Here is a 27272-nt window from a genome sequence, read left to right on the forward strand (position 1 = left end):
TAATAATAATAATAATAACAAAAGTCTACCATCCAAAGGTGCTTCCAAATAAGTGTTTAGCTCAAAGGGAATTAGAAATGGTCTTGTAACTGGTGAAAAGAATAACGTAGCATAGCTCTGAACTAAAGACCAGCCACTAGGCTGTGGTAACATCTAAAAACAGACAGACAAAAAGACTTTTTAAAACACAGCTATAGTCACATGATTGTGTGATTTTCTCCGGAAGAACTGAGCTGCCTGTAGAGCTGCTTGCCAGACAAGAAGTAGGACAGTTGGACTTAACCAAGACATGAGAGAAAGACACGGGAAGAGAATCGATGGTGTCTGCAAGGGAGCGGTAAGGAGGGGCCGTGGATTCCGTCCTCGGTGAGGACGGACTGGAGAAGAAGGGTGTGGTTACTAGGAAAGGGGGAGAACCAATGCACCAGAGATGTCCAGTCAAAACCTTACAGGGTCGGGAGCCTAAAGGCAAGTACACTGAAAGAAGAAAGAAAACGGAACATCTGAAATCAACATTTCTGAGGTGAGATGGTTACTGGTCATGACAGATTTTAATGTATAAAATAAAACTGGGCCAAGTTAAGGTAAAAGTAATATATCTAATATCTATTATCATTTAAGTAATTACTATCATTGTGGCAATTTTCTGTTCACAGAGAACTACATATAGAATATATTAAAACACTGAAACCAAAAGTTCAAACAGAAACCGCGAAGTACCATCCCATGTCTATTAATGTAAATCTATCACACTGAGCACATGTGTTCTGGAGACAAATGCCTACGTTCAAATTCCAGCTCAGCCATTTGCCGACCGAGTGCCTCCATTTCCATGCTGGGCAAAATGTTTATGTTATTAGCACCTGCCTCATAGGGCTACTGGAGAATTACCTAAGTCACCATATGTAAGGAGCTAAGGATGTTGCCTGGCACATAGTAAGCACTATATGAATGTTAGTTAGTACTATAAGATTCTAAGAATTTGCTACTTTCATGGTAAATTGCTGCTAAAACCTCAGGAGACTTAAGTGGAGACAAGGCATTTTGCTTGAGGCATTCATTTACTAAGCATAACATTCTTTACTAACTAGTTTTGCTTATAATAATAAGCTATACTTGTTTCATTAAAACATTTTAAGGTGGCAGAACAGCCCTTTTTAAATTTAAAAGGAAGATAAATACACAGCTTAATAAGCCATAAAGAAATATAACCTGCAATGACTGGAGGTGAGACTTGAGTTGTCTGTCCTGTAACTGCTTTACTATTAATTGGTTTTGCAAAGATCAGCTTCGTGATTACTGGGCCAGAGGTTGGTGTTCGAGGCTTCTTAGCAATCTGAAACATACAAATATCTGTGAAGACCATTTGTTTCTATGAAAGACCTAATAAATCAAAATTTTTATGCAAATTTTTGAATACAAAATACAAAAGATTTATACACAGCGATACTTGTAAAACATTTAAAAAAAATCAATGTATCGAGGTTAAAAACATTTAAAATACAGCCATTCATCAAAATATTAATATAATTGAATGCTTAAGCCCATATGTAACAATATCTTGGCCTTTTATTTTAAATCCTTATGTTAGTCCCTTTGATACATGTATATGCATATGATGAAAAGCAGATCAACGATCTTTAACATTTAATGTTTAATGATAAACATTATGGCACAGCAACATTCTTTTTCAAAACAACAAATTATTCAAGAAAAGGATAAAGTTAAGAAAGTATAGTACAAATAATGACACCACCTGTATACATATACAATTACATTGGCCCCTAAATGCAAAATATAAATATGCATCAAAGATAGGCTTATGATTAGATTTTCAACTTTAGATCTGTATCAGGAATAAAGGAAGAACTAAACAAGTAAAAGTCTTAGGATACAAAGAAACAATTCTGGTAGAACAAAGACTATTAAAAAGGCAAAGGCTCTGTGCTGGCTTGCTGGCTCGTAGCTCAGTGAATAGGATGCCAGTCACATATACCAAGGCTGGCTGGTTGGAGCCTGGCCCGGGTCTGCTAAACAACGACAACTGTAATCAAAACATAGCAAGGCATTGTGGCGGGCACCTGTAGTCCCAGCTACTTGGGAGGCTGAGTCAAGAGAATCGCTTAGGCCCAAGAGTTTGAGGTTGTTGTGAGCTGTGGACGCTATGGCACTCTACCGAGGGAGACTCTATCTCCAAAAAAAAAAAAAAAAAAACAAAAGGCAAAGGCTCTGAAATATTATTTACTCAGATACTGTTTACGGTACTTTAAATTCCATCAAGGGAGAGTCTCTGTTTTATTCAATCTTTTTTTTTTGAGACACAGTTGCACCCTCAGTAGAGTACCGTGATGTCACAGTTCACAGCAACTTCAAACTCTTGGGCTCAAGCGATTCTCTTGTCTTAGCCTCCCGAGTAGCTAGGACTACAGGCGCCCATCTTTTTTTGATATAGTTGTCATTGTGGTTAAGTTGGCCTGGGCCAGGTTCAAACCAGCCACCCTTGGTATATGTGGCTGGTGCCTAACCACTATTTTATTGTTGTTGTTGTTGTTGTTGTTATTGTAATTGTCGTTGTTGTTTGGCAGGCCCTGGCTGGTTCAAATCCACCAGCTCCACTATATGTGGTTGGTGCCCTAGCCGCTGAACTACAGGTGCCGAGCCTATTTTATTCATCTTTGATCTTAAGTTATATATTGGCACACTGTTGGCCTGAACTAAAATTCTCCACAACTCAAAGACAGAGTTACCAATATTTTAATATTGAAATTATCACCATATGCAAAGACACAGTTGCTTCTGAAATTCAGTAGCAGAAATTTACCAATAATAAAAATCAAAGAATTTAGAGGGTGAAGCACCTTAAATATTAATTTTCTCTTTTGGCAGATATGAAAATTTGGACCCTGAAAGTACAATTTGTTATCAGAAATTATGACTCAAAAGAATGAACATAACCAGCTTGAATAACAGAAATATACCAGAAGCTTTAACAGATCATAGGACTAGATAAATATCAGTTCTTTGTGCTTCAAATTATAAATTAAACAACAAATAATCTTACATTCAGAAAATAATTACTTTCTTGTGTTCAGGACCTGTTATTAACAAAATACAATACATAAGAAATACAAATAATTTTTTTAAAAATAAGGCAATCATTACTATATTTAAAAATACCCAATTGCAAAACTATGACATACCCAAATAAATCTATAATTGTACCATAGAAAGGTGGTGCAATTTACAGACATACAAGAAAAGTATTTCCCAAGTGTGATTATAGACCTAAAACTCTAAAGACAGTCAAAATTTTACCTACATACAAAGCATTAATGATCTCAAGAAGCACAAGTACTGATATTCTGGATATGCCAGAAATCCTTATCTAGCTACAAAGATTATGGACTTAACTTATTTCCCCATTTTTAACTGATTTTCGCAATCATTTGAGTATATGAATACTTACCAATAAGAGAAAAATATAAACAATACAACAAAAAATACACTATTCAAGTAACAATTTCATCTTGCTCTTGTTGCTATTTCTTTAGCAAAGCATTGCTGAAAATAACAACTTCCAGTTCCATTAACAAACTATGATTTTTTTGCATTATGAATTCTAAACTATCGTAGACCAGTATTACTTCATTAAGTAAAACAAAGCATAAAGGGCCATTTTCAACAAGTTTATATAATCAACAGATTAAGAAAAAAACCTTTACAAATAAGGTAGCTAAATATGTCTCAAATAATACGAGCATGTAATCTGGGGCACTGCACTGAACAGATTCGGGAGCTAGTAAGGAGTATGTTGTCCCAAACAGATTGTAATTTACGACTCTCATACTGTGTGCACAGGAAGGTGGGGAAGTGCTTTTATGTCTGTTATCAAGGGTCACTGTACCTCTGCAACTGACTCTGCTCTCAACTGTCACCTCTTCCCTTCATTGTCCAAGCTCAGTCTCCTTCCACCCTTCCCTGCTGACCATAGTCTAAAAGTCTCAATACTCTGATTAAACTTAAGACAACACAGAGGACTAGCTAGGAAAAAGAAAAGACCAGAATTATACACTCTATGTAATACTAAACTAAATATTCTGCTGTCTAAAAAGAAAAACATATACACGTAGGGGCAGTTTTTTATTTGGGTTTTTTTCTCTGCTTCAGAACTTTGCAGAATGTTTCTGAGATGGAAAGATTTGAGTTGCCTAAAAATAACTGGACAAATAAAACAATATTCTAAATGCATCCCTTTTGTTTCTGTTACCTTTTCTTTCTTTCTTTTTTATTTTTTTTGAGACAGTCTTACTATGTAGCCCTCAGTAGGGTGCTCTGGTGTCACAGCTCACGGCAACCTCAAACTCTTGGGCTTAAGTGATTCCCTTGTCTTGACCTCCCAAGTAGTGGGACTACAGGCACCCGCCACAAAGCCCGGTTTTTTTGTTGCTGTTGTTGTAGTTGTCATTGTTGTTTTAGCTGACCTGGGCCAGGTTCAAACCCACCAGCCTTGGTGTATGTGGCCAGCGCCCTACCCACTGAGCTACAGGCACTGTCCTGTTCCTGTTACCTTTTTAAATAGAAGTTACTTTTTAATAAATAGAATCAGGTTTTAGAAAAGTAACAATAATAAAACAAACAAGTTTTGTTTTGTGTTGGGGACAAAAATCTCACTCGGTCACACTCAGGTACAGTGCCCTGCCATCATAGTTCACAGCAACCTCAAACTCTTGGGCTCAACTGATCCTAGGGTGCTTGTATCCATTAGTTCTCTACTCTAATTCCCAAGTACTGACAATAAAAACAAAGAGGTTTAATTGTTAAAACTTGTTTTATGGCCAGGTACTGTGGCTCACACCTGTAATCCTAGCACTCTGGGAGGCTGAAGCGGGTGGATTGCCTGAACTCAGGAGTTCAAGACTAACCTGAGCAAGAGTGAGACCCCCATTTCTAAAAATAGTTGGGTATTGAGTAAGGTAGCTCATGCCAGTAATCCCAGCATTCTGGAAGGCTGAGGTGGGTGGATCCCTTGCCCTCAAGAGTTCAAGACCAGCCTGAGCAAGAGCAAAACCCCGTCTCTAAAAAAAAAAAAAAAAAATAGCAGTGGCTTGGTGCCTGTAGCTCAGAGGCTAAGGACGCCAGCCACATACACCAGAAATGGCAGCTACAAATCCAGCCTGGGCCTGCCAAACAACAATGACAACTGCAACCAAAAAAATATACCCGCATGATGGCGGGCGCCTGTAGTCCCAGCCACTTGGGAGGCTGAAGCAAGAGAATCACTTAAGCCTAAGAGTTTGAGGTTGCTGTGAGCCGTGACGCCAGGGCACTCTACCAAGGGCAACATAATGAGACTCTGTCTCAAAAATATATAAATAAATAAAAATAGCCAGGCATTGTGGCAGGCACCTGTAGTCCCAGCTCCTTGGGAGGCTGAGGCAAGAATCACTTTGAGACCACGAGTTTGAGGTTGCTGTGAGCTATGACATCATGGCATAGCTACCATCGGCGACAAAGTGAGACTCTGCCTCAAACAAACAAAACAAACAAACAAAAAATTAATTAATCTAAAAAAAAAAAAACCCTGAAAATCACTTAACATGTGTTTTAGTAACCTTCTAACGTAAGGTACTATTCATACTAATAATAAGTACCGTTTGGAAGATTCCTCAGTGTTTTGAGAACTATACTATCTCATTGCGATTGAACACTTATCTTAAGCTAAAGTAAAAAACTCAGAACAGTAACCTTCCCAAAGTTCCATAACTGGCTGATGGCATAGAGGCAATGCAAATCCAGCTGGTCCAACTCTAAAGCTATAACATCATCTTCCATCACTTGTCACTTCCATCTTTCCCATATTGCAAACATGAGTGATGGCGATGAACAGTAAACTCCAAATAAAAGGCCCATGCCGGCCAGCATGCACTATTGCTAGCTCTGAGGGTTTCTCAGAGCAACAAAGTTTTCCTATCCTTTGGCCATCTGTTTACTGAAAAAAACTCTGTCTCAGTAATTTTTTGAAAGCCCAGCAAAGCCTGGTATCTTTACACCAGCAAAACATCTTTGTATTCAAACTACCAAGAAGAAGAAAATGCATTTAAAAATGAGTAAAAGGTTATACATAAACTAACTTGGAATTTAACCAAAATTAAGTTTGCTCTAAGTTCTCCAGCAAAAATTTTCATAAGCATTAGACACATCAAACTTTAAAAAAACACACAATTACTTAAAGCAACATTCAAAAGAATTCAGTAACAACTATGCATTTAATAGCCCTACAAACACAGCTATGAAACAGTTTAACTTTTTTAACATGCATTTTAATAAGCCTCCTTTTTTTTTTTTTTTTTTTTTTTACCTGTACTGTTTTTAATTGTTGGGTCTGTAACACAGAGGGCTGAGTTGTAGTATTAATCAGCTGGCTTCCTGGGGTCAATGCTGAGACACCAATGACAGGTTTCACCTCTGGCCTCCCTCCAATGGTAACTACTTTAATCTGCTGCGGTGGTAATTTAGCATCTCCTGACTGGGCCTGAGTTGTAACTTTCTGAGCCTGGGGTAGTTGGCTATGGGGTAGTGCTAGAACAATTGGTGAACCAGACTTGCCCAAAGTTGTTAAAATTAACTTCTGTCCATCTGGTTTAAGGGTCTGATTGCCAAGTTTTATATCAGATGTCTGTGATACTTTGTTTAAAATAATCTGATTGGCTGATATAGTCACAGGAGTCTGAGCACCAAGTTTTTGAAGGCCACTTGGAAAAGCTGGTTTCACTGTGGTATTAGAATCTGCTTTAGTAATTGTGGTATTCACTGCAACTTGGTTAGTGTGGTTACTGTACACTGTGATTGGTTCCGTGGAAATGGGCGTGGCTGTAGAGTCACCAGTAGAATTTATGTTGACAATTTCTTCCAGTTCTGTCTCCATGGGAATTGGGGATGAAACAATAACAGCCTCAATACTATCATCATCCACTAAAGTTATACCAGTGTCCATTATCTCCTCTGGAAGCAAACTATTCACCTCGGCTGGCACCACCTCCATGATGGTTCTCCTGCTAGAAAGCTGATCAGGCACTGCAATGAAAGTTGAAAAACATGGATAAGTTGCTAGCTTTCGAAACACATTAAGAGACAAAAAAATTTTAAGAAAAATACAAATGACAAAATAACCACCTCACTGATATATAATTGAATGAAGGATATGCTTGATGCTTTTGTTTTTAACCAGGACTATATTAATGCATTTATTTCTTACTTGGGTTAAACCATTTTAACACATGAAGTATAAGTCGTATGGAAAACAAAACTAGAAGCAAATACTCTTATTCACCTTGTCTCAATCCAAAAATGTCCTGCATTCAGCCAACACTAAATCATAAAATCACTTGAAACTCCCTTTCAATGACTCATAAAACTATTTTATCTTTGATGTGCCTGATCATCTTTCCAGTTTTTCCCCTCTCTCACTGGCAGACTTGAAAACTGCTAACCACACAAGAAATAAAGATTTAAATATTAACATACTGGAAATTATTAAAAAATTTCCAACGAGCTAAGTCCTAATATGGGGATACCATACCATTTATAAAAGTTCATTAAATACCCCAATTTCATGTTAAAGGAGTTTCTAGAGTAATCCATCTCAGCTCAGGTGGTCTTATAAGTTTGATCAATTGGTGTAATACCAAGAAAACTGTTATTTGGAAAGAAGATCCTCCTCATCCATTTAAAAATGTCAAAAAGGGGTGGCGCCTGTGGCTCAAAGGAGTAGGGCGCTGGCCCCATATGCCGGAGGTTGCGGGTTCAAACCCAGCCCCGGCCAAAAACCGAAGCGGGGGGGGGGGGGGGGAGTCAAAAACGGAACCATTTAAGAAGTGTGTGACCATTCTTCATAAAGGAAAAATAATGGTAATAATAATAAAGCAGATTATGGACAAATTAGGGCTGTGATGCTTTTAGCCAAAGGTCATGTAGAACTTCCAATAAAGGAATCAATTCCATTCTCTTCCCACATTGAAGACAGCACAGCATGTTTATGTTAAACAAAATAGAGAACATCAAAGATCCACAGAAACCTCATCAGCAGCTTTCTTTTCTTCCCTTTTTTAAAATATAAAGATACAATATGCACCCCAAGGTTAAGAGTAACACACATAGGTGGCACCCAGAGCTCGGTGGGTAGGGCACTGGCCACATACACCAAGGCCGGCGAGTTCGAACCCAGCCGGGCCAGGTAAACAACAATGACAACTGCCACGGAAAAATGGCTGGGCGTTGTGGCAGGTGCCCGTAGTCCCAGCTTCTTGGGAGGCTGAGGCAAAGTAATCGCTTAAGCCCAAGAGTTGGAGGTTGCTGTGAGCTGTGACATCACAGTACTCTACTGAGAGCAACACAGTAAGACTCTGTCTCAAAAAAAAAAAAAAAAAAAGAGTAACACACATAAGGGGAAAATTATAATTATCAGCACCGGCAAATACTACTATTGCCAAAATAAACCATCATTACTGAGAGTTTACTATGCATCAGTGATGACATAATTTAGCCTCATGACAACTCTGATATAGGTACCACCATCATCCCCATTTTACAGATGAGGAAATTCAGAAAGGTCAAATAATTTGCCCAAGGTCACAGAGCTAATAAATAGTAGAACCAGGATGCAAACTCAGGTTTTTATAATGCCAAAGTTAATCATTTTATATGTCCCGATTATATTGTCTTAAATTTTTACCACTGGTTTTTTAAATAGAGAAAAAAATAAATCTATTGTAAATAAATCTACTCTTTTGTAGTCAACCTCCTATCTTGAAATCTCACCCTATACAACTACTGGTCTGTTTTATCATTACAGATTAGTTTTGCCTTTTTTGTTCATTCTACAACTTTATATAAGTGAAATACTGTATTATATACTCATGACATAAAGCAATCATATAGTATGAGGTTTTTCTCCTTTTAGCATTTTTTTTTTGGCAGTTTCTGGCCATGGCTGGGTTTGAACCCGCCACCTCCGGCATATGGGGCTGGTGCCCTACTCCTTTGAGCCACAGGCGCCGCCCTCAGCATGTATTTTTTTGAGGGAGGGAGTCTCACTCTGTTGTTGCCCAGGGTAAAGTGCAGAGGCATTGACACCGGCTCATTGCATTCTCCAATTCTAGGTTCAAGTGATCCTCCTGCCTCAGCCTGCCAAGTAGCTGGAACTATAGGCACACACCACCACAACTGGGTAATTTTTTAAGTTTTTGGAGAACCAGGGCCTTGCAATCGCCAGGCTGGTCTCCAAATCCTGGGCTCAAGTGATCCTCCCACCTTGAACTCCCAAAGTCCTAGGATTACAGATGTACAAGCCACGGCACCCACCTTCAGCATACTTTTTAAGATTTATTTTTATACTTAGTAATAGTTGTGTTCCTTTTTACTATGAGCAATATTCCACTGTTCAAATGTCCCACAATTTGTAAATGCATTCACCTATTAATGGACATTAAGAATGTTTCTAGTTTGGAACTATTTTGAATAATGCTGCTATGAACATCCAAGTTCAAGTTTTTATGGATACATTTTTTCATTTATTTTGAGTAGAAGAACTGCTAGATAAGGTAAGCTTATTTTTAATTTTGCACAAAATTAACAAACTATCTCCCAACATGACTGTACCACCTTATATACTCACCAGCAATGTATGAGAGCTTCATAGCCTCACCAACACTGGTAATTGCCACTCTGTTGGTCTTTTTAATTTTACCAATTCTTGGCTGGGTGTGGTGGCTCATGCCTGTAATCCTAGCACTTTGGGAGGCTGAGATGGGAGGATCTTTTGAGGCCAGGAATTCAAGACGTGGGCAACATAGCAGACCCCATCTCTACATTAAATACAAAAATTAGCCAGGTGAGGTAGTATACACCTGAGGCTGCCGCAAGAAGACCCTCTGAGCCCAGGAGTTTGAGTTTGCAGTGAGCTATGGGGACATCAAAGCACTTTAGCCCAGGCAACAGAGTAAAACCTTGTCTCAAAAAAAACCCCAAAACCAAAACAAAACAAAACCCCCAAATCCAAATTTTAGCCATTCTAGCGAGTGAGGTTTCAATTTGCAATTCCCGGAGGACTAACGCTGCTGTGCGCCTTCTCATGTGCATACTGTCTATTTGTGTTTTCTTCCTCTGACAACTGCCTATTGAAATCTTTGTCTTTTTTGGAAAAAAATAGTGAACTTATACTATTCTGATTGGGTTGGATGAGTTCTCTACACATACTGCAAAAACATCAGTCATAATAACCTGTATCTCAAAGGAATCACTGGGGTTTTAGGGTCCCAAAGCACTCCTTTATACGCAGCTCCTTCCGATCCTGCCCCTGTGGCACTTACGGGTGTTCATAAAATATCAACACCAAATACACACTTAGCAATCAAAGTCACAAAAGTACACAACAAAGGGCCCCACCCACAGTCACATTAGCTTTCTCCCCCTACTATACACCTTTCCTGAACCCCATTAGTTGACTCTGGATACCGCACCCCCATTGAATGATGACTTCTTTGCATGAGCAAAGAAATCAACAGAGCCATAAAAGCTTGATTCCCTCCTCTTCCTGAAGTTCCCCCATGTGCATATTTAGACACATGGACATGGCCTTTCATCCATCCCCTACTTGGAGACCTGTGCCCAACCCCAGTCATCTTTTTCCTTAAAGCACCTGAAGTTAAAGAGTAGAGGGAAGGAGAGGTCAGTTCACACAGGGAGGCAGTGGTTCCACACCAATAAGCAAAGCTTTGCATTTACTTTCATTTTTAAGCACTCATCCCTGCAGCTCAACCAAACTTCTAAGGTTTTCAGTCCACACAGTTACAGTCTCATTGCTAAAACCATTTTTTCAGCTTTGAAGACTCCTTGACTCACAGCTACAGCCACACTGCCTTTGAGCAGAAGCCATGGATTTGAGCATACAATAACAAAGCACCATTCAGGCAGCTTGTTTCAATTCTACCTATCAGCTAACCCTGTAAATATTCCTTAACGCATAGAACAGGACTTACTCCCCTGTCCCTACTGCCCTTGCCCACCACCTGGGTGAGACCATTCACTTCCAGATGCCAGGGGGTATTTTCATATCTCCCAATCTCACCCAAAAAACCTTTATCTTTGCTCTTTCAGAAAGCCAGGCCTCTACTAGCACCCATCCTCATGGTTAAAACCATCAAGACCTGTGAGGGGTCTGAGATTTTATACCTTCTTTTTTTTTTTTTTTTTTAAGTTTTATTTTATTTGTAGTTTTTTCGGCCGGAGTCAGTTTTGAACCCACCACCTCTGGTGTATGGGGCCAGCGCACTACTCCTTGAGCCACAGGCACCTTCCTATACCTTCTTTGCAAGCTAACAAAGTAGCCAGTTTCATGGATACTGGCAAAAGACTCAATAGTGCTGGGTCAAAGACAAAGGTCCTTTACTCGGAGCACAGCAAGAAACTTGAGTATCAAATAGGTATTAGTTTCCCAAAAGCCCCAAGTTCCAGAGGGAAGACATGGTGGGGCCTAGGTAGATGCCACAAAATACAGTGGGTTTGCACTGCAACTGAGGAACCCTGAACCTGAAGAACCCAAATTTTTATAATGGGCTGAAGCAAACCTGCCCTTTTTCTACAGCAGGAAGATACTACTTCTATTGTCCAAAGCAGTCTGCTATACAAATATCCTTGAAAAGAGCACTTAACAGGGTTGTCACTCTCTTGCAAGAGGTATAGAAATGCAAAGACCTGAAAAGAAGCTGGGCACAAAGATACACACCTATAGTCTCAGCTACTCAAGAGGCAGGAAGATCCCCTGATATCAGGAGTTCAAGGCTGCAGTACACTCTGATCGCACCTGTGAATAGCCACTGCACTTCAGCCTGGGCAACAGAGTGAGTCCCCATCTCTTAAGACCCATGGAGAATGGTCTCCCAACAGTGTATCTCTCTACTCATTTATTTTAGCAATGTTGAGCAATTCAGATATATAAGTCTTACAGATATTTTATTAACTTCATCCTTAAGTATTTCATGTTTTTTGATACTGCTGTAAATGGCCTTTCCCTCCATTTTCCAACTGTTTACTATAATAGCATAGAGAAATAAAATTGATTTTTGTATACTGACCGTGTATCCTACAACCTAGCTAACTCACTTATTAATTCTAGTAGCTTTTTATTTTTATTTATTTATTTATTTGAGACAGAGCCTCAAGCTGTCACCCTGTATAGAGTGCCGTGCCATCACAGCTCACAACAACCTCCAACTCCTGGGCTCAAGCGATTCTCCTGCCTCCACCTCCCAAGTAGCTGGGATTACAGGCACCCGCCACAACGGCCGGCTATTTTTTGGTTGCAGCCATCATTGTTGTTTGGCGGGCCTGAGCTGGATTCGAACCCGCCAGCTCAGGTGTATGTGGCTGGCGCCTTAGCCTCTTGAGCCACAGGCGCCGAGCCATCTAGTAGCTTTTTAATGTAGATTCCTTCAGATTTTTTACAAAGACAATCCATGCTGTCTGCAAGTAACATCTGTTTTTCTTTTTTTCCAATCAGCATGTGTATTTCTTTTGCCTTACTACACTTGCTAGGACCTCCAATAAAATGTTGACTGAGAGGAGACCCTTCCCTTCTTCCCAATCTGTTAAGTGTAGGCTTTTTTTTTTTTTGGGGGGGGGGGACAGTTTTACTATGTCACCCTTGGTAGAGTGCTGTGGCATCACAGCTCACAGCAACCTCAAACTCTTGGGCTTAAGTGATTTTCTTCACTCAGCCTCCCAAGTAGCTGGGACTATAGGTGCCCAGTAGAATGTCTGGCTATTTTTTTGTTGTAGTTGTTATTGTTGTTTGGCAGGCCCTGGCTGGGTTTGAACTGCCAGCCCCGGTGTTATGTGGCCAGTGCCCTAGCCACTGAGCTACAGGCACAGAGCCAAGTATAGGCTTTTTGAAGATTTCCTTTACCAGGCTGAGAAAGTTTACTTCTGTTCCTAGTTTGCTGAGTCTTTTTCTTAATCATAACTGTGTGTTTAATTTAGTTATATGCTTTTTCTATAACAACTGAAATAATCATGGCTTTTTGTTTTTTAGTCCATGAATTATATTGTTTTTTTGATGATTAAACCAATTTTGCATTCCTGACATAAACCCCACTTCTTTGTATATAATGAATTGTTTTGCTAATTTTCTATTTTTTGAGATAGAGTCTCTGTTGCCCCAGGCTAGAGTGCGACGGCGTCAGCCTAGCTCACAGCGACCTCAAACTTTTGGGTTCAAGTGATCCTCCTGCCTCAGCCTCCCCAGTAGCTGGGACTACAGGTGCCCCCTATGGTGCTAATTTTTTCTCTTTTTGGTAGAGATAAGGTCTCATTTTTTCTCAGTCTGGTCTTGAATTCCTGAGCTCAAGGGATCCTCCCACTGTGGCCTCCCAGAGTGCTAGGATTACAGGTGTTGAGCCACCATACCCAGCCTGTTGTTAAACATTTTTACCTATATTCATGAAGGATATTGGTCTGTAGTTTTCTTATAGTGTCTGCCTAATACAATGCTAGCCTAATATAATTGGGTATGTTCCTTCCAATTTTCAAGAAAAGTTTGCACAGAATAATTTATTTCATCCTTAATATCTGCTAGTATTCACCAGTGAAGCCACCTAGATATAAAGCAGGGGTGTCCCAACCTTTGGCTCAGGCCACATGCTGATCTTTTTTTTTTTGAGACAGAGTCTCACAATGTCACCCTCAGTAGAGTGCTGTGCTGTAACAGCTCATAGCAACCTCCAACTCTTGGGCTTAACCGGTTCTCTTGCCTCAGCCCCCCAAGTAGCTAGGACAACAGGTGCCTGCCACAACTCCCAACTATTATTTTGTTGTTGTTGTAGTTGTTGTTGTTTGGCAGGCCCGGGCCAGGTTTGAACCCGCCAGCCCCGGTGTATGTGGCCAGCACCCTAACTGCCAAGCCCACATACTGATTTTGTAGGACTTTTTTGCTTACCTATGGTGTCAGATATTACAAAAAAGTAGGCATGGCCTTTTTTTTTTGCTAATCGGCTTTTGTGTATTTAATGTGCGGCCCAAGACAACTCTTCTTCCAACCTGGGGCAGAAAAGTAAAAGGCTGGATGCTCCTGAGTAAAGTTTTCTTGTGGAAAGGTTTTAAACTATCAATTGTTTTTTTCTTATTTTTTTTTTAAGCCAGTCAAATTTAGCAGTGGGGGGTTGAATACCAATTTTAGTGACATTAATGTTAATAAGCTCTGATAACCCACTACCATCCGACCAGCCTTTTTCTTTTTTCCCATGGAGACAGTCTTGATCTGTAGTCTGGCCTAGAGCATGGTGATCATCATAGCTCACTGCAACCTCCAACTCCTGGGCTCAAACCATTCCCCTGTCTCAGCCTTTCTTATAGCCAAAACTGCAGGCATGCACCAACATGCCTGGCTAATTTTTCTATTTTTTTGCTCAGGCAGGTCTCAAATCGAATTCTTGGTCTCAAGCAATGACACCTTGGCCTCCCAAAGTGCTAGATTACAGGAGTGAGCCACTGTGCCTGGCCTTCATTTTCTTTAACAGAGGTAGGGTTATTACGGTTATCTCTTTCTTTTTGAGTAACTTTGATATCTGAGAGTTTGTGTCTTTCAAGGAATTTGTCCATTTCCTCTGAGTTGCCAACTATATTAGCATAAAGTTATATGTAATGTTCTTTTATTTTAAAAATCTGTAGGACCTGTAGAAACAGTCTCTCTTCATTCTTCATATTGGTAATTTGCCTTCTCTCCTTTTTTCTCTTGATTAGTCTGGCTCAGGGTTGGGTAAAACCCACAGCCTTACAGCAGTCACATGTGGCTTTCTAGGTCCGTAAGTGCAGACTTTTAACTGAATCCAAATTTGACAGAACAAATCCTTTTATTTTCATTAATATATTTTTTCATCTTTTATATTTTTATTTTATTTAAAAAAGAACATATTTAAAATGCCAAAGAATAAAATAAGTTCCAAAGAAATAATCTTCCCATATTGACCAGCGCATTAATAAGACATACGGACTAAATTGATGGCTGCTATGCTCATGATTTAGTTCCAACTTTCCCCAACTGAGTTGGCAAGAGTCTTATGGGGGTCAAATACACCAATCTGTTACCAGCTTTTGACAATGGTGTGCTGTTTCTGTTTGAAGTAGAATTTGTGAATTGTCGCACAGCTCTGATAGTATTTTTTAATTCCATCTGCTTTTTTTTTGGAGAAAGAGTCTCACTTTGTCACCCTTTGGTAAGAGTGCCATGGCGTCATAGCAACCTCAAATTCTTGGGCTCAAGCGATTCTCTTGCCTCAGCCTCCCAAATAGCTGGGACTACAGGTGCCCACCACAACGCCTGGCTATTTTTAAAGATGGGGTCTCGCTCTTGCTTAGGCTGGTCTCCAACTCCTGCACTCACGTAATCCATCCGCCTCAATCCAGAGTGCTAGGATTACAGGTGTGCCACTGCACCCATCCTTAATTCCATCTGCTTAACAGCCCACCATGTCAAAGAAGACCAAGAGAATGCTGAAGGAAAAAAAACAGATTTTTTTAATGAGGACTAGGAATTGCAATTATTATCTTGCTGCTAAAGATAATTTGCTTACTTTGTGTTACTGCAATAACAACATTAAAGAAATTCAACGCTCATCAGCATTATAACACTCATAGGCACCACAAATATATATATAGTAAAACCTTTGTAAATTGACCATCCAAGCAACAGTTAAACATACAGAGATGGCTAACAGAAGGAACTAGGCCAACTCCACTGATACGTACATGAGGTGCATGTCCAGTTGATGAAAATTAGTCAACTTAAGGAGGTGGTCAATGTAAAGAATCAGTCAACTATGCAGGTTCTACTGTATTTTATTTTATTTTTGAGACAGAGTCTCAAGCTATCACCCTAGGTAGAGTGCTGTAACATCACAGCTCACAGCAACCTCAAACTCTTGGGCTCAAGTGATTCTCTTGCCTCAGCCTCCATAGTAGCTGGGACTACAGGCACTCACCACAATGCCTGGCTTTTTTTGTTATTGTTACAGTTGTCATTGTTTTAGCTGGCTTGGGCCAGGTTCAAACCCACCAGCCTTGGTGTATGTGGCCAGCCCCCTACCCACTGAGCTACGGTGCCACCCAGTTCTACTGTATTTTAAATAAGAGAGAGAGGTACAAAAGATTGTATTGCAGAAATTGAAAGAGAAAAGGCAAAAGCAAAGAATTCTTTCAAGCAGCAATAAGACCTGGAAATAATGCCACTGAGGTAATTTATAAAGAAGCTTACATACTTGGGGGGAAAAAAGGGAAGCCACTCGGGGATACAGAAATTACGAAAAAACGCATTATCAAGGTTGCAGGATGCTTAAACCCCAATAACATTGTTTCAAAGTACAAACAACTAAAAGAAAGTTATGATATAACTTATACGGCCATAAGTTATTGGCAGTAGGAATTAGCCTTCAACTTAACAGAACTTTATGCAATACTTTGGAAGGAAAATATATATTCATTCTTCAATTAATTTGGATGAATCAACTGATAGTACCAATTTGGTGTGGGGTTTATACTTCATTCAGATAATAACAGAAGATTTTCTTCGCTATGAAGAGGTATTTGCTTTGGGCACACTTGTGAACAGAACATGGGAAACAGGTATCTTCAACAACTTTCAAGATAAATGCAGTGAAACTAGACTACAATTTAGTGAGGGTATTTACAGATGGAGCACCTTCCATGACAGGAAAACATGAAGGGTTTATTGCACATATAAAAGTATTAACAGATCCAGATGTTGTCATTTCTTTTCACAATATCTTTCATCAGAAAAATTAGTACTAAAGCTACTATTTTAAATGACATTTGCAACAAGTTATAAGTATCATTAACTATATTCTTGCAAATACAGCATAGCATCATCAGTGTTAGTTTCCTAACATGCTAAAGTTGAAGGATGAGGTTTTGCCATCTCATTATAAAGTATATTGGCTATCACAAGGACAGGTGTTAGCCAAAATTTTATCTGCAAGAGAACAGTTAAATTTTACGAAGAACAAAATCAGCAATGTGAATTAATGAAAGAACATTTCTATAGGAATGCATCTGTGTGATATCATGCAAATCAAAACTGTTAGGTAGATAGCTAGGACCTTAGGCTCTTCCAGAGGCAAGGGTGCCCTGTCTTGGTGCTGCCTGGAGCAATTACCTCACCTGACAATAAGGGCAGGCACTCTGTCTTGGTGCTGCCTTATCCTTAATCCTGTCCTGAGCCACTGTTACACCTGGTAAAGGAGTGAACACCTTACCAATCTGGGAATTCCCTAGCCCAGGCACAACAGGATTTGAAAGTGACCTAGAGTAACCTAAGGCTAATTATCATATCAACCTGCAGCTCTCAGGTCACATGCAATTTTTTTGAGGACCGTTTTGTTTATATTGCAAAAATTATGCATGGACCTTGTTTTTTTGTTGTTGTTGTTGTCTGTTTTTGCTCATCAGCTTTTGTTAGTGTTGGTTCATTTAACTTGTGGCCCAACATAACTCTTCTCCTTCTAATGTATGGCAGAAGGAAAAAAAGATTGGACACCTCTAAAGTGTCCAGCTTTAAATCTACATTGTGGCTTTCCCATTCATCCAGGTGGGCTTTTGGAGAGGGAGCGCACATAATCAGATGCAGCCTTGAGAACACCTGTTAATCATTTTGTAACATCCCACACCACCCAAAGCCCTCCCCTGGGACTAGGCAAATAAAAGGCAAAAACCAACTCAAGAATGCTGAGAGTGTGAGAGAGTGAGAGTGAGTCAGTCAGTGAGTCAGTCTCTTTCCACTCATGGAGACAGATCTATTCTGTTCTATATAAAAACCTGCTCATGAAATTGCTTCCTGCCTGTGGTCACTCCATCAAGAGGCTGGATCTGACACTTTGGTGTATCTGGTCATTCTTCAGCCAAGAAGACACCAAGTTCCGAGAGGAGACTGCCACCCTGACAGAAGGACCTGAATATTTCTTTTGCAAGGTAAAGCTAAGTCTATACATGAAATGTGGCAAAAAAATCCAAGCATTTGGGGGAAAAGCTATCTTTTTTCAAAACACTTCTTCAAAAGGATATTTCAGATGAATATTTCACCAGCTAGCAAAGGTCACTGATGAGCAGGATGATATATAAATGAATCATCAGAAAAATATGTAGCTGTAATAGACCTATTAATTGCAGGATTCAATAAACAATTCACTGACTTTGAGAATCATGACATCACACTCAAATTAGCATTTCAGCCTCACCTCGTTGTTAGCCCCAAGGTACCTAAAGAACTGCATATAGAATTGATTGAGCTCTCAATAGATGACATTTTAAAGTCATTGTTTGACAATAAAATCCAACTGAAATAAAGAAAAATGCAGCAAAATACCCACACATTCAGTAACATGCCCGAAAAATGCTTTTATAGCTGGGCTCACTGGCTCATGCATGTAATCCTAGCACTCTGGGAGCCGAGGAGGGTGGATAGCTTGAGCTCACAGCCTGACCAAAATCGAGACACCCCACCCCCCCATCGCTACTAAAAATAGAAAAACTGAGGCAAGGGTAATGCTTGAGCCCAAGAATTTGAGGTTGCTGTGAGCTATAGACGGCACAGCACTCTACCCGGTGACAGAGTGAGACTCTTATCTCAAAAAAAACAAAAGAATTAAGTACATAGTAAGTAGATTTTTACAAAACAATGCCCATTTTTAAGTATATCTAATTGAAGTTTCTATTTTTGCAGTTTTGGGCCCGGGCCGGGTTTGAACCCTCCATGTCCAGCATATGGGGCCAGCACCCTATTCCTTTGATCCACAGGCGCTGCCCTAACTGAAGTTTCTTGAATGCAGACTTATTTGATTACAGTTAAATTAATGCAGCCTTCTCACATGAATAGGTTTCACACCCCTGCTCTGCCCAGAGATTTATCCATTTTATTGATCTCTCAATAGTTTTGGTTTCATTGCTTTTCTCAATTGTCCACTTTTTATTTAATTGGCTACTATCTTTACCTCCTTCCTTCTGTCTGCTTTAATTTGTTCTAGAATCTTTTTTTTTTTTTTTTTTGAGACAAAGTCTCACTATGTCACCCTTGATAGAGTGCTATAGCATCCCAGCTCACAGCAACCTCCAATTCTTGGGCTTAAGTGATTCCCTTGTCTCAGCCTCCCAAGTAGCTGGGACTACAGGTGCCCACCACAATGCCCATCTATTTTTTGGTTGTCATTGTCATTGTTGTTTGGCAGGCTTGGGCTGGATCCAAACCCACCAGCTTTGGTATATGTGGCTGGCGCCCTTAGTCACTGAGCTACAGGCACCAAGCCTTGTTCTACAATCTTAAGATGGAAGCACAGATCAGTATTCACCAAAATACAGCCCATAGTCTGTTTATGGATTGCTTCCTATCTGAGAATGGTTCTTTACATTTTTAAATGGTTGGACATGAAAACTCCCAAATGTGACAGACATACATGGCCTGCAAAGTCTCAAATATAACATTAATTAATATTTGCTACATGGCCCTTTACAAAAAAAAAAAAAAAAAATCATCACCCCTTGGTTTAGATCATTGATTTTAAACCTTCTTTTTTCTACAGTAAGCTTTAATATGAAAAATTTCCCCAAATCTGCTTTAGATGCATTCCATTAATTTCAGTATGCATTTGTTACCATTCGCTTCAAATATTTTCTAATATTCCTTGTGATTTTGTCTTGATACATGGATAATAAAATGTGTTATCAGGCTCAGCGCCTGTAGCTCAAGCGGCTAGGGCGCCACCCATATACACCAGAGCTGGCTGGTTTAAATCCAGTCCAGCCCACCAAACAACAATGATGACAACTACAACCAAAACAAATTTTAAAAAGCCAGGCATTATGGCGGGCGCCTATAGTCCCAGCTACTTGGGAGGCTGAGGCAAGAGAATCACTTCAAGCCCAAGAGTTTGAGGTTGCTGTGAGCTGTGACACCACAACACTCTACCCAGGGCAACAGCTTGAGACTGTCTCAAAAAATAAATAAAAAGTAAAAAATATAAAAATAAAATGTGCTATCTAATTCCAAAATACCTAGCTGACTTATTACTAATTTAATTTTATTATCAGAGAACAAAGATCAGAAATTTACTTCATGACTCAGTATATGGTCTATCTTAGAGAAAATTCCAAGTGCACCTGCACTTGAAAAAAGTATGTATTCTGGGGCGGCGCCTGTGGCTCAGTGAGCCGGGCGCCGGCCCCATATGACGAGGGTGGTGGGTTCAGGCCCAGCCCCGGCCAAACTGCAACAACAACAACAACAAAAATAGCTGGGCGTTGTGGCGGGTGCCTGTAGTCCCAGCTACTTGGGAGGCTGAGGCAGGAGAATCACCGAAGCCCACGAGTTGGAGGTTGCTGTGAGCTGTGTGACGCCACGGCACTCTATCAAGGGCAATAAAATGAAACACTGTCTCTACAAAAAAAAATAAAATAAAATAAAAAAAGTATAGGGTGGCGCCTGTGGCTCAAGGAGTAGGGCACCAGTCCCATATGCCAGAGGTGGTGGGTTCAAACCCAGCCCTGGCCAATAACCAAAAATAAATAAATAAATAAGAAAACATTAAAAAAAAAAAAAAAGTATGTATTCTGTAGTTGTTAGGGGCAGTGTTCTTTTTTTTTTGAGACAGAGTCTCACTATGTTGCACTCAGTAGAGTACCGTGATGCCCCAGCTCACAGCAACCTCTAACTCTTGGGCTTAAGCGATTCTCTTGCCTTAGCCTCCCAAGTAGCTGGGACATTAGGTGCCCGCCACAACACCCAGCTATTTTTGTCGTTGTTGTAGTTGTCGTTGTTTAGCAGGCCTGGGCTGGATTCAAACCCGCCAGCCCCGGTTTATGTGGCTGGCACCCTAACCACTGAACTAGGGGCGCCAAGCCATGAGGGCAGTGTTCTATTAATGCCAATTAGGTCAAGCTGGTTGATCAAGTTATTCAGATCTTTGATATTCTTATTAATTTTTTAGGGTGATAAAATCCCCAAATATTATGGTGAATTTATCTATTTCTCCTCTTTTACTCTTTGTTTTTGTCTTTTTTTTTTTTGAGACAGAGTTTCACTCTATTGCCCAGGCTAGAGTGCCATGGCTTCAACCCAGCACAAAGCAACTTCAAACTCCTGGGTTCGTGCGATCTTCCTTCCTGCCTCAGGTCCAGAGTAGCTGGGACTATAGGTGCTCACCACAACACATGGCTATTTTTTTAGTAGAGGTGGGGGTCTTGCTTTTACTCAGGCTGGTCTCAAACTCCTGAGTTCAAAGGATCCTCCTCCTCAGCCTTTCAGAGTGCTAGGATTACAGACCTGAGCCACTGCGCTCTTTTACATATTTTTGCTTTATGTATTCTCAAGCTCTCTTATTAGAAGAACATGTGTTTTGATTTGTCTTGTTTAAAAAAGACCAAGAGTTTCAGAGGTAAGAGTCTCCCTTTGAACTAAGAGCAAAGTGCAAACTTCTAACAAGAAAAGGTCTGATTAGTTTGGCTAAACTCTATGCAATGGGAGCCTGTGTGGGGATTCCAGAGCTGGGACATCTCAGAAGCCACTGAGCAGACTACAGATGACTGCCTTATGATTAGACATCCTTGTCCATTTCAATCAGGGTCACATACAGGGCATGGTGGCCTATACTAAAAGAAACTCAAAAGCAGCTTGTGGGCATGGCAGGAAAGGGTTTGGCCATCTAGTTACATGAATCATCGCCCTAATTTTATCCCTTAGGAATGGAAGCTATGCGCTAGCACATACGATCTCATTGTCACTGTGTGGAGGACCACTCCAAGAACAGAGAGGATCTTCACAGGTCAAGAGAGCTGAGGCACTTTAGTTCACGTCACCTGTGTGAGGGTTTACCTGTGGAGGTTGGGTGGACAAAGAATCCAGAACGTACAATGCATCCCCCATGCCCCCAATATTTTTAGTTCATAAAAGTTGTAAAGGCAAAACATGTTATTGGAAGCCAATAAAATGAGCTTTCCCCCTCATAACTGAATGGCTGAATGGCTTGAATCCAATGAGAGGTAAAGATACACTGATTTTGGAAAGTCTAGTGGTTTTTAAATTTGTCTCAACTTTGTTTAAAAACCTACCTAAAATAGCACCACCAGCCTTGTCTCCACTGCGCAGGTGCTCTATGCCATTACACTGGGATTTTATCACAATCAGAAGTTATCGTACTTGTTTATAGTCTTCTCTCCCCAACTTCTTCAGAATGCCAAACTACATGAGGATAGGAACTGGTATGCCTTTGTCATCACCATATCCCCATTCCCAGTACCTAGAAAAGAACTATTACGTTCACTTACTATAAACCTCAACAATGAACAAGTTAATCACGGAGGAGGGGCGCCACCTAAAATTCTAGAATTATTTACATTGGGCTTTGAAAGTAACTTTATCGTCTGTTTGAGTAGGAAAGATATATACATTGCTCTGGGACTTTACAACATTTCAATATGGCACCTACAGCTCAGCGACTAGAGCGCCAGCCACATACACCAGAGCTGGCAGGTTCGAATCCATCTGGGGTCTGCCAAACAATAATGACAACTACAACCAAAAATAGCCAGGAGTTGTGGCAGGTGCCTGTAGTTCCAGCTATTTGGGAGGCTGAGGCAATAGAATCACTTAAGGCCAAGAGTTTGAGGTTGCTGTGAGCTGTCATGCCATGGCACTCTATCCAGGGCAACTTTCTCAAAAAAAAAAAAAAAAAAAAAAAAAGAAAGAGAAAGAGAGACTCTTTCTCAAAAAAAACAAAACAAACAAACAAAAAAACACTTTTAATACCATAAGGAACACTAATAAGCTGAGAAACTCCTTTCTAGTAAGCTTTAAATACTCAGATTTAGCTTTTAACCAGTATCCTCTGCAATTTCATTCCATCTTCAAATCTACAATGTTATCTTAGTTTTTAACTAGCTTATAATTTTTATCAGTCTTTTAATTAATAAATATTTATTGCTTCTCAACTTTGTGGAGGGCATTATGGAAAATGCCCCAAAGAGCTTAGAAATCGGTAGATGAACAGCACGACTGCAGTTGCACTTGGGGAGGATTAATGTCAGCTCAGTATTTTATTGCCTAGAAGCAGTGAGACCAGTTAGATTAGAAGTTAGTCATTAGTTTGAGATAAATGAAAGGTCTGATTTAGTGACAATGAAAAAGAAGTGAATTAAAAAAATAAAAAATAATATAAGATACAAATACTCTAAGCTTTTATATTTTTGAAGGAGTTTCTCTTAGTATATGACCACTGCAGGAACACTGTTCCTTTTCTAGTTACAGGAGGAGAACAAGCCGAATGACTGTTCGTTGTTGCACATAATACAAAGTGCTGACAGATCCCCGCATTAGAGATGAGCAAGTAATTTATGAGATGTTCAGAAAGAAATAATCTGAGTGCTGAGAAGACTATACAGTTGACCCTGAACAACATAGATGTGAACTGCATAGGTCCACTTATATGAATATTTCTTCAATCAGTATATTTTTTGGAAATTTGTGACATTTTGAAAAAACTTGCAGATGAACCTCGTAGCCTAGAGAAAGTGAGAAAATTAAGAAACAGTTAGGTATGGCATGAATGCATGAAATATATGTAGACACTAGTCTATTTTACCATTTACTACTATAAAATCTATTATAAACAGTTAAAATTTATCAAAACTTGTACATACAGGGCAGCGCCTGTGGCTCAAAGGAGTAGGGCACCAGTCCCATATGCTAGAGGTGGCGGGTTCAAACCCAGCGCCGGCCAAAAACTGCAAAAAAAAAAAAAACTTATACATACACTTATAGAGCATGTATGTGGCCACTTGTAGTCCAGAGAAATTTAAACAATGTAAAGATGCAGTATTAAATCATACTTGAATAAAATTAACTGTAGTACACACTGTACTGCTGCAATGGCAGTTAGCTCAACTGCTGCGAGGATGTGTGAGTATCCAAGTTATCTGTTTGAAATGCCATGTGATACTAATCATTTCTGTGTGAGCTGTTCACTAAACTGCATATGGCAGTAAAAAGTGATCTCTGGCAGTTCTCATGTACTTTTCATATTTAGTGCAATATTGTAAATCTTTACACCAGAGACCCATACAAAATGCCTTCGTGATGCAGGAAGTGCTCCCAAGAATCAGAGAAAAGTCATGACTTTGCAAGAAAAAGTTGAATTGCATGGTAGGTACACAGATTGAGGTCTGCAGATGTGACTTCCCATTGTACCAAGATAAATAAATCCAGCACAAGGATCATTATAAAAAAAGAAAAGAAAATTTGTGAAGTCAGCATTGTAACTATGTTAGCAGCCATAAAAACTTTGCACTTTCACAAAATACCTTTTCATCGTTTTGCATTGAAAATGCAACTTTTAGTCTGGGTGCAGTGGTTCACGCCTGTAATCCTAACACACTGGGAGGCCGAGGTGGGTGGATTGCCTGAGTTCACAGTTTCGAAACCAGCCCTAACAAGAGTGAGACCTCGTCTTTAAAAATAGCTAGGCAATGTGGCGTGTGCCTGTAGTCTCAACTACTCATGAGGCTGAGGCAAAAGAATGGCTTAAGACCAAGAAGTCGAGGATGCTGTGACCTATGATACCACAGCACTCTACCAGGGGTGACAAAGTGATACTCTGTCTCAAAAAAACAACAACAACAAAAAAATTGCAACTTTTACTTGGGTGCAAGATTGTTGTAAAAAAGACATTCCTACAGACTCCAATGATTCAAAAAAAGTGAAGTTCTTATATGACAACTTAAAGCAAAAGGAAGAAGAATCTAAAGCTAGAGAATTTAAAGTCAGTAAAGGATGGTTTGATAATTATAGAAAGATGATTTTAGAAAATTTTAGAAAGTTTACAAGTTTTAAAAGGTTTGATAATTTAAGGGAGATCAGTTACTATTGTGAGGATGAACCGAGAGAGAGCCTGACCAACAGTAACCACTCAGTCAATACACAGTATAATAGTAATAGCTTCCAAAACAATTGCTTCTTGCCTTTCACTTGAAAACCCAAATTCCTTACAAAAAAGGAACTATTAAAAGACATCTGTCAAGATGCCCTCATGGTAGCCTATCTATTTTCTGTGCTTACTCTTTGGTTCTTTTTATTAAAATTTAAGAGTAATCTTAGCATAAAAAAAAAAAAAAGGTTTGATAATTTTAGAAAGATAATTTGACTTTAAAAATGACAAGATAACTGGAGAATAGGCTAACTCTATAAGTTTAGGCAAAGGTTTACAATCAGAACTGCCCTTATCTATAAAGCTGCTAACCCCTGAGCCTTGAAGGGAGAAAATAAACACCAGATGCTAATCTTTTGGTTATACAACAAGAAGCCCTGGGTAATAACTCTTTTTCTGGGGCTGGGCACAGTGGCTCATGCCAGTAATTCTAGCATTCTGGGAGGCCTATGTGGGCAGATGTCCTGAGTTCAGGAGTCTGAGACTAGCCTGAGCAAGAGTAAGACCCCATCTCTACTAAAAACAGAAAAACTAACCAGGAGTTGTGGCAGGCACTTATAATCTCAGCTACTCAGGAGGGTGAGGCAAAAGGATCACCTGAGCCCAAGAGTTTGAGGTTGCTGTGAGATTACGACACCATGGCACTCCACTTAGGGTGACAGAGTGAGGATCTCTCTCTAAAAAAAAAAAAAAAAGCTCTTTCTAGAATGGTTCCACCCATGCTTTGTCCCTTAAATCAGGAAGGTTCCTTGCCAAATGCTCTTTAAAGTTCTTTTGATATTGGACAATGTCACCACCACCCTCAGCCTCATGAATTTAACAGTAAAGGGGCCAACATGATCTACTTGTCTCCAAACACAAGGTCTCTAAATCATCCTCTAGATGAGAAGTAATAAGGACCTTTAAAGTTCACTGCACACTGTACCCTATAAAAAGGATGGTCAACACTCTGGAAGAGAACCCCGGTACAGAGAACATGATGAAAGTCTGGAAAGATTACACCATTGAATATACCTTTGTTGTTAAAGAAAAGGCTGTGATGATGTCAAGTCCAAAAATTTGTGCTGGAGAAAACTGTGTCCAGATGTTGTGCATGACTTCAATAGATTTATAACACAGCCAATCAAGGATATTATGAAAGAGATTGTGGATGTAGGAAAAAGTGAAGAGTGAAAGGGTTTCAAGATACAGATCTTGGGAAATTCAAGAGCTAATAGACACCACAACAGAGAAGATATGTCCTTCAAGATAATAACTTGATGAAGATGTCTGTCCTTCCCAAACCAGTGGGAAATAAACTGGTTTAGTGGGAAACAAACTGGTTCGTTAGACAATCTGGCAGAAGAATTCCAATAAAGACTACTTCTGACTTCTTTTACAACAGAGACCAATCTATGATGTGGGCATTAAAACTAAAGCAAACTGGGAAAGAAGGATTGGTAGTACATAGAAACATTTTTAGAGAAATGAAAAAGGAAAAAGTCTAACAGAAAACACAATGTATTTCTGTAAAGTTACACCAAGTATGCCTCCCTCTCCCATGTCCCCATTGATTTCCTCCATGGAGTTCTGCCTCCACCACCTCTGAGACTGCAAAACCAACCCCTGCCCTTCCTCCTCCTCAGCATACTCACCATGAAGACGCCAACATGAGGACCTTTATGATGATCTACTTCCACTCACGAAACAGTAAATATAATTTCTCTTCCTTATGATTTTCTTTCTTTTTTTTTTTTTTTTTGAGATAGAGCCTCAAGCTGCCGCCCTGGGTAGAATGCCGTAGCATCACAGCTCACAGCAACCTCCAACTCCTGGGCTCAAGTGATTCTCCTGCCTCCGCATCCCAAGTAGCTGCGACTACAGGTGCCCGCCCGAACGTCTGGCTATTTTTTTGGTTGTAGCCGTCACTGTTGTTTGGCAGGCCCAGGCTGGATTCGAACCCGCCAGCTCAGGTGTATGTGGCTGGCGTCTTAGCCACTTGAGCCACAGGCACCAAGCTCCTTATGATTTTCTTAATAATGTTTTCTTTTTTCTAGCTTACTTATTATAAGAATATAGTATGTAATAAATGTAATATACAAAACATGTTTTAATCAATTATTTATGTTCCTGGTAAGGCTTATGGTCAAGTAGGCAACTAGTAGTTCAGTTTTGGGGGATTCAAAAGTTATATGTGAATTTTCAGCTGCTAGGGGGTCAGCATCCCTAATCCCCACATTGTTCAAAGGTCAATTGTACTTT

The 27272-nt window shown here is 39.8% G+C and overlaps 1 protein-coding gene across 6 annotated transcripts in view; it reads right to left on the reverse strand.

Moving 5' to 3' along the window:
* LIN54 (lin-54 DREAM MuvB core complex component) overlaps nt 1-27272 on the reverse strand; it is an 89107-nt gene that overhangs the window by 43764 nt on the left and 18071 nt on the right. For 4 of the 6 annotated variants that reach the window (XM_053597158.1, XM_053597085.1, XM_053597239.1 and 1 more), the window contains exons 2-3: nt 6359-7074; nt 1213-1336 (exon numbers count right to left, since the gene is read on the reverse strand). In XM_053597158.1, the coding sequence (XP_053453133.1) occupies nt 1213-1336; nt 6359-7042 (808 nt within the window). In that variant the 5' untranslated portion in view covers nt 7043-7074. The remainder of the gene's footprint in view (nt 1-1212; nt 1337-6358; nt 7075-27272) is intronic. The other 2 variants (XM_053597316.1, XM_053597398.1) reach the window with 1 other exon arrangement.

This window comes from Nycticebus coucang, chromosome 1, assembly GCF_027406575.1.
Source record: "Nycticebus coucang isolate mNycCou1 chromosome 1, mNycCou1.pri, whole genome shotgun sequence".
NCBI classification, from domain to species: domain Eukaryota; kingdom Metazoa; phylum Chordata; class Mammalia; order Primates; family Lorisidae; genus Nycticebus; species Nycticebus coucang.